Source organism: Lynx rufus, unplaced genomic scaffold (assembly GCF_022079265.1).
Source record: "Lynx rufus isolate CCGP_SWC_20201006 ecotype Redwood Valley unplaced genomic scaffold, mLynRuf1.p SCAF_8, whole genome shotgun sequence".
Lineage (NCBI taxonomy): Eukaryota > Metazoa > Chordata > Mammalia > Carnivora > Felidae > Lynx > Lynx rufus.
This window is the reverse complement of record NW_025814896.1, coordinates 90,334,397-90,355,224: the sequence shown is the minus strand read 5'-3', so window position 1 is coordinate 90,355,224 and position 20,828 is coordinate 90,334,397. Positions and strand designations below refer to the sequence as shown.

General features: G+C 41.8%; 1 protein-coding gene across 1 annotated transcript in view; it reads right to left on the bottom strand.

Annotated features, from left to right (window-relative positions):
• Positions 1 to 5,692: 5,692 nt before the first annotated feature.
• Positions 5,693 to 20,828, bottom strand: part of ALMS1 (ALMS1 centrosome and basal body associated protein) — a 224,317-nt gene continuing 209,181 nt past the window's right edge. Inside the window, exons 17-23 of the mRNA XM_047067804.1 lie at positions 14,411 to 14,531; positions 13,143 to 13,346; positions 12,613 to 12,842; positions 11,693 to 11,876; positions 10,719 to 10,782; positions 7,083 to 7,182; positions 5,693 to 6,031 (exon numbers count right to left, since the gene is read on the bottom strand). Of these exons, the coding sequence (XP_046923760.1) occupies positions 5,987 to 6,031; positions 7,083 to 7,182; positions 10,719 to 10,782; positions 11,693 to 11,876; positions 12,613 to 12,842; positions 13,143 to 13,346; positions 14,411 to 14,531 (948 nt within the window). The 3' untranslated portion in view covers positions 5,693 to 5,986. The remainder of the gene's footprint in view (positions 6,032 to 7,082; positions 7,183 to 10,718; positions 10,783 to 11,692; positions 11,877 to 12,612; positions 12,843 to 13,142; positions 13,347 to 14,410; positions 14,532 to 20,828) is intronic.

Sequence of the window (20,828 nt, the reverse complement as noted above, 5' to 3'; positions counted from 1 at the left end):
TCAGAATGGCTAACATTAACAACTCAGGCAACAACAGATGTTGGCGAGGACGCGGAGAAAGAGGATCTCTTTTGCACTGCTGGTGGGAATGCAAGCTGGTGCAGCCACTCTGGAAAACACTATGGAGGTTCCTCAAGAAATTAAAAATAGAACTACCCTATGACCCAGCAATTGCACTACTAGGTATTTATCCAAGGGATACAGGTGTGCTGTTTCGAAGGGACACATGCACCCCCATGTTTACAGCAGCACTATCAACAATAGCCAAAGTATGGAAAGAGCCCAAATGTCCATCGATGGATGAATGGATAAAGAGGAAGTGGTGTATACACACACACACACACACACACACACACACACACACACACACAATGGCGTATTATTCGGCAATCAAAAAGAATGAAATCTTGCCATTCACAACTACGTGGATGAAACTAGAGAGTATTATGTTAAGTGAAATTAGAGAAAGACCAATATCATATGACTTCACTCATATGAGGACTTTAAGATACAAAACAGATGAACATAAGGGAAGGGAAGGGAAGCAAAAATAATATAAAAACAGGGAGGGGGACAAAACATAATATGGAGAACAAACAGAGGGTTACTGGAGGGGTTTTGGGAGGGGGGATGGGCTAAATGGGCAAGGGGAATTGAATCTACTCCTGAAATCATTGTTGCACTATATGTATGTACACACAATGGAATTATTAGCCATAAAAAAGAATGAAATCTTGTCACTTGCATGTATATATATGTATATGTATATACATATACATACCACCTCTTCTTTATCCATTCATCTATCGATGGACACTTGGGTTGCTTCCGTATCTTGGCTACTGCAAATAATGCTGTAATAAACAGGGGTGCATAGACCTTTTCGAATTAGAGTTTTCATACTCTTTGGGTAAATACTCAGTAGTGGAATTACTGGATCATATGGTAATTCTATTTTTAACTTTGTTGAGGAATCTCCATACTGTTTTCCACGGTGGCTACCAGTTTGCATTCCCACCAACAGTGGGGAAAAAGGTTCCTTTTTCTCCACATCTTTGACACTTGTTTCTTGTGTTTTTGATTTTAGCCATTCTGACAGGTGTGAGGTGATACCTCATTGTTGTTTTGATTTACCTAATGATGAGTGATGTTGAGCATCTTTTCATGTATCTGTTTACCATCTGAATGTCTTCTTTGGAGAAATGTCTGTTCATGTCTTCTGCCCATTTTTAATTGGAGTTTTTGGTGCTTTTTGTTTTGTTTTTTAGGGAGTATGTGCATGTGCGCATGTGTGAGGGTGGGTGGTTTGGGTAGAGGGAGAGGGAGAGAGAGAATCTTAAGCAGCCTCCACCCCAGTGCAGAGCCTGACTCGGGGCTCCATTTCACAACTCTGAGATCATGACCTAAGTTAAAATCAAGAATTGGACGTTTAACCAACTGAGTCACTCAGGTGCCCTGGATTATTCGTGAGGTTTTTTGATGTTGAGTCGCATAAGTTCTTTATATATTTGTATACTAACCCCTTATGGGATATGTCATTTGCAAATATCTTCTCCCATTCTGTAGGTTTTTTTGTTTTGTCAATTGTTTCCTTTGCTGTGCAGAAGCTTTTAATTTTGATGTAGTCCCAATAGTTTACTTTTGCTTTTGTTTCCTTTGCCTCAGGAGACATATCCAGAAAAATGTTATGGCTGATGTCAGAAAAATCACTGCCTGTGCTCTCTTCCAGGATTTTTGTGGTTTCAGGTCTCACTCACTTCCATGGTTTTAACAGACTTGCGTGGCTTCTTCTCCATTGCTCAGTTTTAGGCTTGTCTGTGGACTAGTTATAGGGAATTGAGGTCATGTTGACACCATGCATATGCAATTTTCCCCTTCCCAGCCCCCCAAAGTGGTTAGACCATCAGTCGGGGAACATCAATATTCTGTTTAAGCTAAGCTACATAGTAAAACTATGATTGCTTGTCCTTTTATATAGATTTTTGTTTTCTTTTCTTTTCCTTGGAATTAATATTTTTTTGTTGTTTAGTTTTCTATATAGCATCACCTATTCAGCCAGCCCCAAACTCTATCAGATGTTCAAATAGATCCCTATGACATCAAGGTGCCTCAGGTAACCTATCAGTTAGATCTTCCTGAAGCCTTTCCGAGAGGCTCTGGCCTCAAATCTGGACTGATGACCTGATGTGCCATTCAACAAACCTTTATTGAGTCAAACACATGCTACGCATTGCTTTAGGCCTGGCAAAATAAATTGATCAGGCAGTGCTGATTCCTGCCTTCCCAGAGCTTACTATTTAGTAGATGATTCAGGAAACAAACTCTGTGCCCATTGTTTTCTATTCCTGGTTATTTTCTGGGGTCTGGAGCTAAAGCCTGCCTGTCAAAACATAGCACCAGGTGTGTGTCTCCTGAGTATGTCTCTTGCTCACCAGTTTCCTCCCTCCCAAAGCTCTCAGCTTCTAAGTTAGGGATCAACAGTGGGAACTATATGAACACATTCCCGCCTTTTCTCAACTGGTCCCTGTCTCATTAAATGAAGCCAGAGTGGGCATTTAAAAAAAAAAATGTTTATTTATTTTGAGAGAGAGACAGAGTGTGAGCAGGGGAGAGGCAGAGAGAGAAAAGAGAGAGAATCCCAAGCAGGCTCCATGTTGTCAGCACAGAGACCAACGTGGTGCTAATTCTCATGAACAGTGAGATCATGACCTGAGCCGAAATCAAGAGTCAGACACTCGGGGCACCTGGGTGGCTCAGTTGGTTAAGCATCCGACTTTGGCTCAGGTCATCATCTCACGGTTTGTGGGTTCAAGCCCTGTGTCGGGCTCTGTGCTGACAGCTCAGAGCCTGGAGCCTGCTTCAGATTCTGTGTCTCCCTCTCTCTCTTCCCTCCCCCATTCATGCTCTGTTTCTGTCTCAAAAATAAATAAACATAAAAATTTTTTAAAAAAAAGAGTCAGACACTTAACTGACTGAGCCACCCAGGTGTTCCATAGAGTGGGCATTTTTTAGTCTAACTCCATCTGCCCAATGGCTAGTTGAGGTTCTGGACTTAGATCCTATTGTTAAACTGTCTTGTGTGGGGAGCAGTGGATGAGGCTGGATGAACTGTGGTTCACAGAGATGAGAATGGGTCAGGGATCCTAGGAATATGTGAATCTAGCCATGCCTCCCTGGAGATATGCTGGACCCCAAACCCCATGCATAGCAATAATAAGACTACCCGGAGTAAAGGCACCAACATCAAAGCCTCAGAGCAAACAAGTCCAGGGACAGAGAGTGAGAAATACACCACACACACAGGGAAGGAGACAGGGGGGAATTTACTCCAGTGTTTAAGGAGGAGTTGGCTTGGGTTATCTGGTATTTTCTTGCCAACTATGGCTCTCCGAAAGATGCAGAAGAGAGGCGATAGGGCTAGGGCCAAGGCCAAGAAAATGAAGCGCCCACACTATGTACCTTGTGACTGTAATACCCTTAACATGTAGCCCAGTCATATTTGGAAAATGACCCTGCCTTGGGGGTGGTGGTAAGTTTTCTTAGACCAGGAACTTCATCGGGGCAGTTGCCAAGGGGCAAGACTTATGGAGATAAGAGTGCCCCCTAGAGGCCAATAATGTTAGCTTTAATTTTTGATAGTATTCAGAACCACTCTGCAACTCCAGAATACCACCAATATTCATGAGTATTTAGCGAGAAATTTGGAAACTGTTATAAGTGAGGCTTCACAGCCAGTAAAAATAAAACTAACACTGTAGATTAAAATCACCCAAACACCCCAACAGGTAAAGATGAAGATCACGTTAACAGTTCAGGGTGGCCTAACTCTTTAATGACTGGCCAGAACAATCATTTGGGACACAAAAATGCATTGTGATTTATAGGTAAAACATTCTGCCTTCTTCATACACTCTGTCACCCCACACTGCATGTGCTGATGGTCATGGGAGGCCTCTGCTTGGGGAGGGCAGCAACAGAAGGTGTCCTCAGAGAAGAGAAGTGGCTGAGGAGGCTTACCCTCTAGGAGGAAGGAGGGCAAGTGGGTTCTCAGGTTAGGTGTGAACCAGATCTAGGAAGAAGCAATTCAAGAATGAATCCCCATGCCAGGTCAGAGCTGGGGCATAGGTTCAACCTGGGCCTTGCCTTCTTGTACCTATGCAAGAAGAAAAAACAAAACAAGAGGCTCAATGTCCTCCCAGGCATGGGAAAAAAAGCACTTTCAGAACAAGTTCCTGGTATGGGGACTGGGGTATGGGTAGCTGGTGGAGGGTAGGAGCAGAGCATAGCCATAGTGTGGCAGCACAAAGTAGTGACTCTGGCCTCTACCAGTGACTGTGGCCTCTAACAGGTGCTCAGCCTGTACTGATGAAGGCAGAATGGCGGGGGTGGGGGGAAACCACCCTGAGCTCTGGGGGCAGAACAGATGCTGGGAGAGGCACCAGGATTACCTATGAGGCCAATGCTTGGGTTCTACAGGCAGCACTCAGCCAAGGAAAACTGCACTGGGAGAACTCTCAGCACCCCTGCCCCATGCAGGGCTTTGATTTTGCACCCTGACCATGCAGGGCCTGGTGGCTTGGGAACTACCGTTTTAATGTGGAAAGCAAGTCTGTGGAATCTAGTGGAGATGCTAACAGGCTCTCCCCAGGGCACTTGTGGTAGCATTTCCAAGCAGGTGTGTTCTGGGGCTGGGGCTGGCGGCAGGGGGTGAGGAGCTGGTGGCCAGCTGCCACCAGTGGCTTCCCAGGCCCTGAACCTAAATACTTTGGGAAGGTACCTGGATGACACAGCTTGAGGCCGTAAGAGAATCGCACTCATTATTTCTAAGCAGGCTCCATCCTTCCCGGTTTCCCTGCAGACCCAGGTTTCTAGGCAACGATCACTTTCTGTTTGTATTCTGAATAATAACTTCCAACAAGACATAAAACAGTCATAATATTTGAGGGCTGAAAGGGGGCTGGGAGGTTATTAACCCTCTAATTTTACAGGTAAACTGGCCCAGAGAGCTTAATTACCTTGAGCCTTCTTCATCGCCTCCTTCTGGGTTAGGAAGGGAGCCTTGGAGGCACCAGTTGAGTTGTGCTCGGTGGCAGGGTCTGCTCTTTACCTCGACTTTGGCGGCAGCTGGCTCCTTACTGCCCTGCTGGGACTTCCCTGAACTTAGAATGAGGCCGATTAGTACCTTCTCTCCCTCAACTCTGGGCCTTAGCTGTAATTCCAGGCCATAGGATTAATTAAATGCTTTATGTACATTACCACACTTATTAACTCATGCTTTTCAGAAGTGGTGATCCAGGTTATAAAAGTTGGTTCCACGTGTGATGATAAATGATCTGAGGCTTCAATCCTGAAAAGAGGGTGGCTGGAGCTGGAGGGAAAATCCACCAAAGGCTAGAGGCCCCTGGGAAGCCGGAGTGAGGCTACGAGGTGGCTTTGGACCTGAGGTGCCTGGTCTGCTGGGAGTGTCTGGGCATGTCCAACAGGTACCCTAACCAGACACCCTCTCCACAAAGCCCATGGCAGAGTCTTGTCACATCCTGCTGTGTGTGTAAGGAAAGGCCACATTTCATTCCCGCAGTCTATCTCCCTTGACTGATGCTTTTAGATCGAGACCCCCATCTACCCCAGGAGAGACACTGCATAGCTCCCTGCACATCTCTAGATGGTAAAGAAATGACTGTTCGCTGCTTGCTTTACTATGACTCAATCAGAAGTTATTTATTTTCTAAAAGTACAAAAACACATACAAAAGGGGACTCATTCCTGGCTAGAATTCAGAAATGATACCATTGTGACAAACATCCCTGTGGCAAGCTCACAGCGGACAAAGTATTGCTCCCAAACCATTCATAATCCTACTCACCATTGTTACTACTTCTAAATTACACATGGAAAAAGAGTTAAGTTTTATTAAACCAGACTCATAAAAGTAAGGATTGTGCTTCTCCAGGTTGACAAAATATAATTCCAGGAAAATATTCTTGTGTCAGTTCCAGGGAACTTTTCTCCCCAAGAGCTGATTGGTCACTTTCTGTGGAAGAAAAGAAAGAGAAGTTAGACACTCTTGCCATCAGAGGCAGACAGCCACCCCAGACATGTTGCTGAGAGACCAGGGAGGTTCTACCCAAATCTCATTTATCTTCCCCAGCTACAGAAACTATGGTAATTATGCAAAAAAAATTTTTCCTGAAGTGTTAAGGAAACATGATGTATATAATCAGTATCTATTATGTCTATATAGATACAGATCACTTATGATCTGGATAGACTCATCCATCCATCAGTTCAAACATACAAGTACAATGAGAGGCCTGGCCTGTGACGCTGACACACTGGCCGGGCCATGCGGTGCCTGGGGCCCCCCTCCTCGAGGGGCCCGGCCCGGCCCAGCTCCAGGTATGCTCCAGAAGCAGTTCTCCAATCCCACATCGGTCAGGCATAAACTCGTCTTTTGGATTCTGACTTTCAGAGTCCTCTGGCGTGAAGTGAAGGGGTTGGGAAGGAAATGAGAATAGTGAAGGATACAGACCTTCGGGCACGGTAGCTCCCTAGCTTCTCAAGGAATATATTGGTAGCAAGTCCCCCCGCCTCTGAGGGTCTGGGATTTGCATTACCACTGATTCCACTGGGGCCATGGGCAGGAAATGGTGGTGGCTTCCAGGCTCCGACTCCCCAAGTTGTCAACTCTTATGCCACACTTGGACATTTTCAGTTTATTTTACAAGCTTTAGAGGTATCTGATTTACCAATAAGGGGCACAAAACTACCACTGGGGACTCTAAAATGAAAATTCAACAATACTGATAGATTTGGACATTTCCACCATTAGTCCTAAGTATGGAATTTAGTTTCATTCCCAATGTATGCCTGGAAGGTGCCTCTTTTAGATTTGCCTTTTTAGATTTTTAGATTTGAAATCTACTCACAGATGCCTTTACCTTCCAAACCTCAGCAGTGGTACAATACATTACAAGCTTAAGGCTACTCCCCAGATGTAGTTAATTCAAACAGGTCAGATGTGTTTCCCTCAATTTCTCTTTCTCCTGATAAACCTGATGGATGCTGCTCAAGGACTGACTGACCTTCTTGAATAGCTGAGCTCGTAGCCGGTATGACTTATATTCCAATCTTCTCTTCTCTTCTTCTCTCTTTCTCTGCACTTCTGGAAGCTGCTCATAAATCCTTAGGAATGGTGCCAGTGGGAAGACAAAAAGCAGTGAGGTTACCCGACCATGGAGGGACATGATCTCTTCTCCCCCATCTCCCTAAGTTCTGCTGCTTCCAGGGCATTTGGCCTTGTGGGCCTGCTTCCTGTTAGACACCTGGACACGAAGAACCCTGGCTAGGGGTGCTCATGATCTGGTAGGGGAAAAGATGAATAAAAACATTAAGAAATCCTGCTTATAGGGGCTACTTGTTCTTGAGAAAGGAGTGGGATAAAAGGGTGGAGATGACAGCTTTTTACTCTATATGCAAAAGTGTACATTTTCGATATGAGATAACAAACATGTACTAACTAGTATATTTTTAAACACATGGGAAATAATGGGAAAGAAAAGTACAATAATGGTCCCATGTACAAAATGTTACACAGAGTTCCAAGAAATGAAAGGCGGGTCTTAAAGATAGCAGAGGGAGGACAAGAGAAGGGAATACTGGTAAGGAGTCAAGGCCTCACAGAGAGGTGTGCAGGGGAGCAGATGGGAATCAGGCGAAGTGAAGGGGAGGTGGGCTGTGGAGGCCACGTAGCCATGTGAAAACCTTGGGCTCTGTCCTATCAGGGACTGGGTGCCACTGATTTTAAGTTTTATTTATTTATTTTGAGAGAGTGTGAGAACAGGGGAGGGGCAGAGAGAGAGAGGGAGAGAGAGACTCCCAAGCAGGGTCTATGCTGTCAGTGCAGAGCCTGGTGTGGGGCTCGATCCCACGAACCATAAGATCGTGACCTGAGCTAAAATCAAGAGTCAGACACTTAACCGGCTCTGCCACCCAGGTGCTCCTGGGTTCCACTGATTTTAAGTAGGGAGGAACATGATCGAACATGCATTTGATAAATATGCTCTAACTGGAAATAATGTGAATTTGTAACAAAAGAACAGTTAAACAGATTATGGAATATAATGAAATTATTACAAAGCATAAAAAGATGTTTCAAAAAACTTTTAATAATATGGGAAAATGTTCATAATTTGATGCTTTACAAAACAAAGTAGATTACAAACCTGTATATATTGTCTGATCGACAATTTGAGAAAAAAACAAGTGTGTTAATACGCGTTTCTGCAAAACCCCTACTCCTGCCAAGAAAGAGGACTAGTGTCAGTTCAGTTTAGATGGAAGGATTATCAGCGATATTTATTTCCTTCTTTCTAATTTTCTCGATACTTTCCAAAGTTTCCTATAATTTGAAAAAATATCATTGAAAATGACGTAGAGGCTTTGTGGAAAGCAAGTGAGAAAAAAATCAAGAGCAGAACTAGGAAGAACAGCAGTCCCCTGAGAGTGGAGGCTAGAGCAGGTCCCAGAGCAACAAGAGCCAGGTCTCTAGGATGTGCAAACAGGCTACATGTGGAGCAGTGGGTAACACAGCTAGCGGTGACTGCTAGCCAGCTTTCTAGTTGGATGAGTGGCTGGCCCAAGCAAGTGTGGGAGTGGAGAATGGGGAGGTCTGTTTTGGATGTGGTGGAGATGATCACTAACTGCAAACACAGTAGTGGAGGGCAGGAACGAGACCAAAGAGGAACAAACATACATTTTTAAAAGTCACTGTTGATGAAAACCACAATGTGATATCACCTCACACCTGTTAGAATAGTTATTATATATAAAACAACAACAACAACAACAAGAGATAACACATGTTGGTGAGGATGCAGAGAAAAGGGAACCCTTGCACACTGCTGGTGGGAATGTAAATTGGTACAGCCAGTATGGGAAACAGTATGGTGGTTCCTTAAACAATTAAAAATACAACGACCATAAGCAACCTAAGTGTCCATCAACAGATGAATGGATAAAGAAAATGTAATATATTATTATATTATTATTCAGTCATAAAAAAGAAGGAAATTTTTCCATCTGCAACAACATAGATGGACCTTGAGGACATTATGTTAAGTGAAATAAGTCAGAGAAAGACAAAACTGTATGATCTCATTTAACATGTGGAATCTAAAAACATCAAACTCATTGAAATAGAGACTAGGATGATGGCTGCCAGGGGCTGGGGGCCAGGGAATGAGGAGATGTTAGTTAAAGGGTAAAAACTTCCAGTTATAAGAGGAATAAGTTCTGGGGATCTAAGGTACAGCAGAGGGGCTCTAGTCAGCAACACTGTATTGGATATTTCAACGCTGCTCTGAGAGAAGACCTTTAATGTTCTCACCAGAACAATAAGAACACTGCCACCACCACCACCACCAAAATAGAAAGAATATGAGGTGGAGGATGTGTTAACCAACCTTAGCGTAGTGAACATACTGCCATATATACATGTGTCAAATCATCACATTATATACCTTAAACTTATACAATGCTATATTATCAATTAAATCCATGGCATTCTCATGATCAGTATAAGCACATCTCTGATTAACTAATTGCTCATGCATGCAGTGGTCCAAAATTCAACAAGTATAAAAAGGCAAAAAAGTTAGTCTTTGTCTTACCTCTGTACTCCAGTGACTCAGCTCTTTTTCCTAAAGGCAACTGCTATTACCAGTTTTTTTGAGTATCCTTCCAGAGATATTCTATGCATATAAAAGTATATGCATCTATAGAGACACTAATACTTTTTAAACACTGCAAATGGGAGCAGTGTACACATGCTTCTGAAACTTGACTTAAAAAAATTTTTTTTTAATGTTTATTTATTTTTGAGAGAAAACGAGAGAGAGACAGACAGACAGACAAAGCATGAGCAGGGGAGGGGCAGAGAGAAAGAATCTGAAGCAGGCTCCAGGCTCTGAGCTGTCAACACAGAGACTGATGCGGGGCTCAAACTCACCAACTGTGAGATCATGACCTGAGCTGAAGTCAGACGCTTAACCAACTGAGCCACCCAGGCGCCCCTGAAACTTGACTTTTTTTTAAGCTTAACTTAATATATCTTGGAGAGTATTCCATCATTTCTCACTGTATTGCATAAATTCCTAGAGATGGGATTTCATGGATAAAGGGTAATGCCCCAAATAAATATTTTATTTCAAATATTCATATCTTAGATTTTAGATATCTTTATTTATATTTAGGTTTCTATCAAGGACAAGCCTGATTAAGGCATGCAAATTAGTGGGGATTCTTTGTATCTTTTGTATCTGACTCATCCATACCAATCTGCTATCTATTTTTCTTTCCTTTTTTAGTGCCATTGGTGAGAAACTACTTTCACAACTAATTTTCTTTCTTTTTTTTTTTTTTGAGGAGAGGAAGAGTGTACATGCACATGCGAGTGGCGAAGGGGCAGAGGGAGAAGCAGAGAGAAAGAGAATCTTAAGCAAGCTCCACACTCAGTGTAGAGACTGACTTGGGGCTCGATCTTACGACCATGAGATCATGACCTGAGCCAGAATCAAAAGCTGGACACTTAACTGCCTGAGCCTCCCAGGTGCCCCTCGTAATGTTTGAGCATAATGCCCTTATTCTGGGGGCAGCCACAGCTCCTGATCATTTGGCCGGATTTGTACTTTTATATAATTACTCTTTTCTTTTGGCCTTACCGTTTAGACCTCTGAATCATTTCCTTCTTTCCAATAGGCCTGTTCTTTTGGGCATCCAGGAAGCCTAAGCAAGAGAAGAAGGGGTTTTCAGTGGGTAGTGTCTTAATAAGGAAGAGTGTGTTGCTCAAGAACTAGGAGAAGTTGCTGCTAGGACTCCGTGCCTCTACCTTGAGCTTGACAGCAATGGGTGGGGAGCAAGGGCCAAGGCCAAGGCCAGGGTTAGACTATGGGGACTGTGACAGCAGCCAGAGGCTCCTGAAGACACAACACTCTGTGGCACAGACTAGACACTGGCTGGTTTATAAGTAAGGCTGTGATGAAAGCATTAGGTAGCACTTTATAGTTTTCACAGCTTTCATGTATTATATTCCTGAGGTCTTACACCTAGCAGAATTGTCAGAGCACACAGTTGGAAGCCAGCCCATTTGGGTTCAAATCCCAGTATCAGGTGTATCATCTTGGGCAAGGGACTTAGGCTTTCTTTGCCTGTTTTCTCATCTGTAAAATAGGGATATTAATAGCATGTACGTCAGAGAGGTGTTATAAGCTTAAAGAAGAACAGTGCTTGGGCAAAACACATAAAGTTTACATGGCATCATCATCACCACCACCACCACTACCCCGCTACGAGGTAGGCAATCTTGGAATCAGCGCCATCGCCGAAGAAACCAACATTATACTTTTGGAACTAACTTGCTCCCAGACACACAGCTGACTTACAAAAACCCCATTCTCATGGACTCTTTGGTTTCCAAGCTGCAGTGGCAGGGCAAGAGTACCTGGGTTTCTCTGGATCACGAGAGTGCTGACAGCTAAACCGGGCAGGTTCTGCTACCTAAGGAGAGTTGAGTCTTAGCAAACAAAAAGTCCATTTCTGTCCCGGTAACTGGGCTGGCCTTGAGCCGTGTTCCCCGGAGTGAAGTGGACTTTACCCTCTCCAGCCAGTAACAGGAAAGTGAACAGGCAGAGTGTACCTCTCTTCAGGAGCCGGCGTGTTGGGTCCTGGCAGCCTTGCCATTCTCTGACAGTGTTGAACAGTGCCTCCCGCTCACTCTGTAACATGTTCTGTAGTTTCCTCTCCTGCACTATTAACTTCAGACGCTTTATTCTCTCCCCAGAGCGGGAGATGAAGTCAGGTCTGTGAAGCTGAAGAGATTCCTGAGGAGGAGAAAAGGCCCCCGAACCTCACATTAATGATGCAGTTTGTTCTCTAAGGGCCTAGAAAACAGTACCTGCCCAACAGTGGTTTGAAGAGCCTGTTTCTAAAGTGCAGAAAATATCTAGAGTTGAAGAATAATCTAACAACTTTCTGCAGGGGAGAGCTCCAGTAGGTAAATCAGAGGGATCAAAGGATGCCTTTGGAATAAACCAAGAACTAAGACTGTGGCAATTATAACTCTTCCAAATGTTGATGGGCTAGAGCCCAGCCCATTGTGCTATTTTAAATTTTCCCTTCAAACAAATATATTATTAAGTAACATTTTGTTCAGCTCCCAAGGTACATATAAAGAAGGGACTTCCTGCCTTTTAAATCCTGTGCTAAGCAGGAATGGGAGTTATGTAAATGGAGGAACAAACAGCAGGCCTCCAGAGCACTCCACATGCACATGTCTATGAGCCCAGTGGGCAGCATCACGGCACCCTCCCTTCTATTGCCTCGTCCCAGGTTCAGAGGGCAATGCACAGTTTAGAATGGTTAACAGTAAGTCAGCCTTTGTTTAATGATGACAGTGGGAACAGATGAAATTCTAGAAGTGCCAGAAATGAGGGTTAGGAGACTATTCTTCAGAAGGCCAAATCACACATTTAACTTCTTTGTATCTCCCCTCCCGCACCCCCCACCCTCTGAGCCCCCACCTTAAACATGGCTAAAATGAACTCAGTGTCGCTGCACCTGTAGGGTTGCTTTCACAAATGGCCTCGGGGGATCTCTGCCTGGGCCTGCTAGTGACCCGTGGCTGTCCATATGCTGTCCCTGCCAGTTCTGTTCCCGCAGTGGCTCTCTCCACGGTTTGGTGTTGGTTATTGGTGCAAACCAGCAGATACCAGGGCCATAAAGTTTGGGCAGGTTTTCCTTCTTAGGACCACACTTCACATTTTCCACAGGAACAAACCATGAAATTCCTATGGGAAATATTTTTAAGAAAGAAAAAAGATTTTTCGTTCTTCTCACCAAAGACATGTGCATAGCATAGGCTCTCAGGGGATTCAGCCGTCAGAGACCACCGCGATGCCCTGGAGTTTGCGTAACTGCAGGTATGATTGTAATTATAGTGCTAGATACTTTGAAAATTTGCCAAGTTGGTGCTGGGGGTGTGGGGAGATGGGGTCAACACAGAGTCATTAGAAATAAAGAATCTTAGCATCGCAAGAGACTTGAAATTCACTAGTTCTTCTGCTACAACACTGGAATTAAAAACTGACCTTCACTGCAACTCTGCTTGTTCTTCCTTAACTTTTTATCCCCAAGATAACTGGTGAGAAGACTTTTCTCTTCTATTTTTTCTTCTGACCAAGAAGTCACATCGCTGTACTCTTCTACTCTAGCCTCGCTAGAGCTTGGAGTTGGGAAAGTCATCCCAACATCTCGAGTGTGTTTTTTGACACCATTCACGATCTCCAAGTTACCTGAGGGGAAAGATCCACAGATATCCTGGGAGCAGCCTTGAGACTTAGTTGGCATGTGTATTCAATTCAGTAAACAAATACTTTTTAAGTCTTCAAAAATGCAAGCTACTGCCTCCTCTGGGTGGTGTAGAGGGGTGTGAGGGACAGAGACAGACAGGAGGGGAGGGAGGGAGAAGGAGGGAGGGAAAGTGGAAGAAGAAAGGAAGGTTTTTATTTCTTAGTTTAGCTATTAGAGGGAAAAAAATCACTCACATGGATTCAATGGGTAAAGGATTTTAGTTCTGATCCAAAGTGAGAAAGACATTAAATGCTTATAGTCCTCCTGGCAGTCACCCAGGTAAGAAAGAGGTTGACAGACACAAAGACAAGACTGGAGGGGGAAAAAAATCAAGGGAGTTTACTTCTCTTATATAAAATCAAAAGATATAGAAAAACATAAGTGAAAAGCCTCCTTCCCACTCCTGTTCTCCATTCATTCAATTTGCAACCCCCTGGTTCCAGAGAATTTTTTGCACACATTCAAGCAATTTTCTTCCTTTATTTTTAAAGCACTTTGTGTTTTCTTTTTAATTATCTCTGTGGGAGATCTTGCCATATTAGCAGAGAGAGAGTTTCCTCATCCTATGTCTTGTTATATGGATGTATGATAATTTATTTAAACATTTGGCTATTGATGGACATCTAAGTCAATTTAAATTTTCTGTTATAATAAACAATATACTTCAATGATTAATTGTGTCCACTTGTTATTTTGCACATATGCACAATATATCTATAGGCTAAATTCCAAAAGTAAAAGTGCTAGATCAAAGTAATTTGAATAGAAACTGCCAAATTGCCTCATGGGGGTTGTACTCCCAACTTACATGTATGAGAACCTATTCCTTTACACTTGTGCCCAGAAACTTACTACCGAACTTAGATTTTTGCCAGTCTGACAGGTGGCAAATGGCATTTGAGTATAGTTTTAATCTTCACTTATTTTATTGTGAGGTTGAATATCTTAATATATGTTTAAGGTCTACTTGTATTTCAATGGAAATGTTTAAATTCAAGTAATTTACCTGCTTGTACACCCTTGTTTAACATATGTACATTTTGCTTGTTGCAAAGGGTGGGGCTTGAGCTCCAGAAACTACTGGTAGAAGATGAAATAGAATCAGAAGAAATCACATGGTTTGCCACCTGGAAAAACAAAAGAGACCCTGTTAGCATTACCTGCAGTCAATGGCATAGTCACCTACAGGATAAAGAACACATACAAGCTACCAAGAGCCCTTTCTAATTCAGTTCTACTTGTTGGGATAAAGTTGCTCTCCAGAAAGCTTGTGACAATGTGAACATGTTACCATATACTTTATGATAGGGAGGTGAATGCTGCTATGGTTGGATAAGGGCCTGAGCTGTCTTAAGAAGGTAAGCCATAAAGAGTGGGTATGTTCAGGAAATACGAATCAAAACCACAACGAGATACCACTTACACCTGTCAGAATGGCTAACATTAACAACTCAGGCAACAACAGATGCTGGTGAAGATGCGGAGAAAGAGGATCTCTTTTGCCCTGCTGGTGGGAATGCAAACTGGAACAGTCACTTTGGAAAACAGTATGGAGGTTCCTCAAAAAATTAAAAATGCAACTACCCTACAACCCAGAAATTGCACCACTAGGTATTTATCCAAGGGATACAGGTGTGCTGTTTTGAAGGGGCACACACACCCCAGTGTTTATAGCAGCGCTATCGACAATAGCCAAAGTATGGAAAGAGCCCAAATGTCCATCGATGGATGAATGGATAAAGAAGTGGTACACACACACACACACACACACACACACAGACAATGGAGTATTAGTCAGCAATCAAAAAGAATGAAATCTTGCCATTTGCAACTACGTGGCTGGAACTAGAGGGTATTATGTTAAGTGAAATCAGCCAGTCAGGGAAAGACAAATATCATTTGACTTCACTCATATGAGGGCTTTAAGACACAGAATATATGAACATAAGGGAAGGGAAGCAAAAATAATATAAAAACAGGGAAGCGGACAAAACATAAGAGACTCTTAAATGTGGAGAACAAACAGGGTTACTGGTGGGGTTGTGGGAGGAGGGATGGGCTAAATGGGCAAGGGGCATTAAGAAATCTACTCCTGAAATCATTGTTGCACTATATGGTAACTAATTTGGATGTGAATTGAAAAAAAAAAAAAAAAAAAAGAGTGTATATGTTCACAAGACTTGAAGAAACTCCAAAGAGGATGCTAGCCAAAGATTAGCCTGGTGGGTTTTCAGAATGAAATTCTAACTTGAAACGTGCAAAACAATTTTGATGAGAGATAAAGAGGGCCAGGAATGACTAAAGAGGTGCTGTCCAGTAAGATCAGACTCAGATACTTATACATGGGTAAATATACAAAGAGCTGAAAAGCCCCATGAGAAGTCCTGAATAACTGGAGTATTGCAAAAATTATTAAAGAGCCCAAAAGGGGGGCGCCTGGGTGGCTCAGTCGGTTAGGCATCCGGCTTCAGCTCAGGTCATGATCTCGCAGTCTGTGAGTTCGAGCCCCGCGTCGGGCTCTGGGCTGACAGCTCAGAGCCTGGAGCCTGTTTCAGATTCTGTGTCTCCCTCTCTCTGACCCTCCCCCGTTCATGCTCTGTCTCTCTCTGTCTCAGAAATAAACATTAAAAAAAAAAATTTTTTTTTAAAAAGAGCCCAAAAGGCTTTTAAGTTAGGTTCAGAGCAAATAGAGCAAAGAAGGGTAACTTCATGGATTAAAGTGGATGGTGGAATGCTAGTGAATGACAGAAAGATTATCAAAATGTAGTATAAAACAGTATTTCTTAAGCTTGCTCGTCACAACAATCTCCTGGAGGATGGGTCCAAACTCAGAACAATGAATTGGAGTCTCGAGGGGAGGGGTCTGGGCATCTATATTTTGAATAAATGCCAGATGCTTGTCTACTTAAGCAATTTTGGTAAAGGTGAATTGACAGCCAACTCAGGAAAGGAAACAGGGTGTCTTTTCCTCTGAACTAAATAAACTATATCCCAGGACCTTCAGGAGACTCGAAACAGTTTCTTTCAGAAACTTGATACAGAGCACGTTAAGTTAAATGGCCCGGGACAGGAAATGTTTTGATTTTCAAAAAGATAAGCATTACAAACTGGTGGGTTTAAGAATGATGACATATAAAGTGCTAGAATGGATCACCAATCTAATCATTTACAAGCATTTAGAGGTCAAAGAAGAGATAAGCACATTTCAGGCAGTGCTCAAGAGCAGGAAGAACGAGCCTTGCCAGATTAGCCTGGTTTTTCTAGTAGATATGGTCACTGACGGGTAGACCAAAAGAATGTGTGGTCAAGGACAGCTAGAGTTGATTAAAATGACGAGACTTCTCCTGACATCTTTGAGGGCAAGATGGAGTTATGTGGGTTAAATGATAAAATAAGTTGGTAGAACCACAGGTGGTTGAAGCCTTCTTACCCAAATATTATGAAAACAGAGAGAGGCCTTTATTAATGAGTGGTATGTCTTGCATTCAACAGCAAATATTTACTAAGCACCTATTGTGTCCAGTTGCTTGGTTTGCTCCGGCTATTCCTTCTTAACATTTTATATATCAATGCCTTGGAGATATGGGAAGCAGGAGATTTCTTGTACAATGCATATCTGGGAGGGCCTAAATGATTGTCAAGATCCAAAATAATAAACAGGAATGATGGGCCAAATCCAACAAGGGATCACTGTAAAGCCCTATACATCAGGCAGGAGGAATGGCAGCAACTTTGATACAGTAGGAAAAGCTGTGCATCTGAAGTCCAAAGGCCTAAGCCAGTCTCAGATCTTCCCTTTATTAGCTGTCTCTACTTGCATAATCACTGCACTCTCTGTGCCAGTTTACCCAGCTCAAAAAGGGAGCACTTGCATTTCTGAAATTACAGAAGTGTTAGAAAGAACAAATGATTTAGAATATAAGTTGTAAAAAAAATATAAAAGTCATATAAAACTGAGACTATTGTGATGTCAAAAAAACCCAAAACGTATGAATATGTGGTGAGGAAGATATGACTGGCTGGCAATATACTACATCTTCTCTGCAGCTGTAGGAGGTACTGAAATGGACTGACTTTCAGGAAAGATTAAGTATAAAAAGCAAAGTATGCTGCCAGGTCTGTGGGGAAAAAAAAAAAAAAGGTCAAAAACATATGCAGGTATTTGCTTTCTTATTGATAAAATACCCGTGAAAGAAAAGAACCTAGATTGGAAAGGAAGAAGTACAACTGTTTTTATTTGCAAATGACATGATTCTGTCCATATAAAATACTAAGGAATCCATAAAGAAGTATTAGAACTAGTGAGTTTTGCCAGATTATAGATATAAGACAAGATAAAAAATCAACTGTATTTCTATATTCTAGCAATAAGCAATCTGAAAATAAAAATTAAGGAAACAATCCCATTCACAACAACATCAAAAAGAACGAAATATTTAGGAATAAATTTAACAACAGAAGTGCAAGGCTTACATGCTGAAAACACTGGCGGAAGAAATTAAAGATCTAAATAAATAGTGAGACATTCCATATATGTAACTTAAAAATGGGCTAAAGACTTGGATATTTCACCAAAGAAGACAGAAAAGTATACTTTTCATCAGTATACGAAAAGATGTTCAACATCATCAGTCATAAGGAAAATACAAATTAAAATCATAATAAGATACACTTCACACCCACTACTATGGCTATAATAAAAAAGATGGCTGATACTAAGTGTAGACAAGGAAGTGGAGAGATAAGAAACTTTATATACTGCAGGTGGGAATGTAAAAACATACAGCCACTTTGGAAAACACTTTGGCATTTTCTTAAACATAAACTTCACACAGGACCTGGTAATTCTAATTTTCTAATTCCAAAAGAAAACATATGTCCATACAATAACTTTTACACAAACATTCATAGCAGCATTATTCTTATCCAAAATATGAAACAATCCAAATGTCCAACTGGGAACTGGGTAAACAAAATGTGGTATATCCATACAATGGAATACTAATCAGCAATAAAAAGGAACTACTGATACATGCTACAACATGAATGAACCTTGAAAACATCGTGCTAAGCCAAAGAAGCCAGATGCAAAAGACTACATATTATATGATTCTATTTACATGAAATGTCCAGAAAAGGCAGAAGGCATATTAGAGGTTGTCTGGGGCTGGGAATGTGGATTGATAACAAGCAGGTACAAATGACCTTTTTGGAGTGACAGAAATGTTCTGAAACTGGGTTATGGCGATGACTACACAATTCTGTAACTTCACTAAAAACAACTGTACACTTAAAATGGATGAATTCTATGGTATGTAAATTATACTTCAACCAAGCTGTTTTATTTTTATTTTATTTGAAAAAATTTTTTTTAATGTTTCTTCATTTGAGAGCGAGCGAGCGAGCACAAGCAGGGATGGGCACAGAATCTGAAGCAGGCTCTAGGCTCTAAGCTCTCAGCACAGAGTCCTATGTGGGACTTGAACTCACAATCCGTAAGATCATGACTTGAGCCGAAGTCGGATGCTTAACCTTCTGAGCCATGCAGGTTCAACTAAGCTGCTTAAAAAAAAAAAAAAAAAAAATCTCTGTGAAGATACGCAAGAACTAGTAACACTGAGTAGCTCTGGAAAGGAGAGCTAGGTGTCCAAGGTACAGGAGTGGGAAGGACACTATCAAATACTCTTTTATACATTTAAAATTTTGTATCATGTGATTGTATTATGAGTTTAAGAAACGAAAATAAAACAAAAATAGTGAAAATAAAACTGAGAAGAGTGTGGCAATAGAAGTTTCATGGCTCTGGTGAGCTCAACAGAAGTAAAACATATGTTAGGACATAGAAATGTTCTAGCCACAGAAAGGAAGGTGATAAATCTGCTCTGTCAATATGCTCTCACCATCTGAAGCACAACACGCTTAGTTCAAAGAGAAATGTTTAAAAATAAGATATCAGCAAACTTAGTAGACCCAGGAAAGCTGACAATTTATAGGAAGTGAGGTGGGGTAAGGAAGCATGACCTGTGAAAAATGGTTCAGAGTGAAGACCTGAGAGAAAACACTTTTGGGAAGGAAGCAGGAACCCGAGAGGAAGAAAATTAGACCTATTTTCTGTGCCTTCTGAAAACAGAGCCAGGGACAGAGCCAGGGAGTGCAATGATTGCAGGTTTTGGGTCTCTAGAAGTTAAGACCTTCAATAATAGAGTCTCATACACATGGACAAGCTGCTCATGCGCAGTCAGGGAGCGGTGGAGCTGTCCGCAAGTAGATGCTGGAGTGCTCTATGGTGCAAATGCAGCAGAAATGACGGTCCCTTCAAGCCCCAGTCTCTTCAACATCCATAGTATACAACCAGTCATGGTATGCACCAATGGGTGTAAAAAACACATCTACATCGGGTCCAATGGCGAGCCTTGGTGTGTGTTTCTAGTTCAAATCTCTTTCATGTTAATTCCTGCCTATAAAAAGTAAAATATTTAAAAATAGAAAATAGTCTAAAAAATATTCCCTCTCAACAAAATAGATTTAGTTAGACCTCTAGGATGGTGAAAATCAAAAGGACAGAAAAAGACAAGTGTTTTCAAGGATGTGGAGAAACTGGAACCCTCATACACTGCTGGTGGGAACGCAAAATGGTGACAATACTTTAGGTAACACCCTGGCAGTTCCTCAAATGGTTAAATGTGGAGTTACCATATGCTCCAGCATATATCCGCTCCCAGGCACATGCCCAAAAGAAATGAGAACATACGTCCACACAAAAACTTGTACGTGAATGTTCACAGCAGCCTTGTTAATAATACCCCCAAAAATAGAAGAAAGCCAAATATTTTTTTACTAAGTGGATGAATAAAACATGTAATGGAATGTTCATACAATGGAATATTATTTGGCAATAAAAAGTAATGAATACACTGCTACAATGTAGATGAACCTTAAAAACATTAAGCAAAAGAAGCCGGTCACAAAATACATACACATACAATACATACAAGCCAGTCATACATACAATACATACACGTATTGTATGATTCTATTATATGCAATGTCCAGAATAATCTAGAGAAAGTAGATTAGTAACCACAGCCAGGGGCTGGGGCAGGGGTAAGAGGTTGGGAGAAATGCAGGGCGACTTTGCTAAGGAGTACAGGGTGTTTTTAGAGGGTGTTGAAAATGTTTTAATATTAGATTGGGGTGATGGTTGCACAACCCCATGAATAATACTAAAACCCACTAAACTGTACACTTTACATAAGTGAATTTTATGGTATGTGAAAGATCTCAAAAAAAGCTGTAAAATGTTTATTCACTACGCAAACTGAAATAATGTAGATTATGAAGCCTTACTTGGAGGAAAGAGCTTCTCATGTTTTATGGTCCCCATCTTGTTACTAAAGCAGTGATACAAGACCAATGAAAGGGGA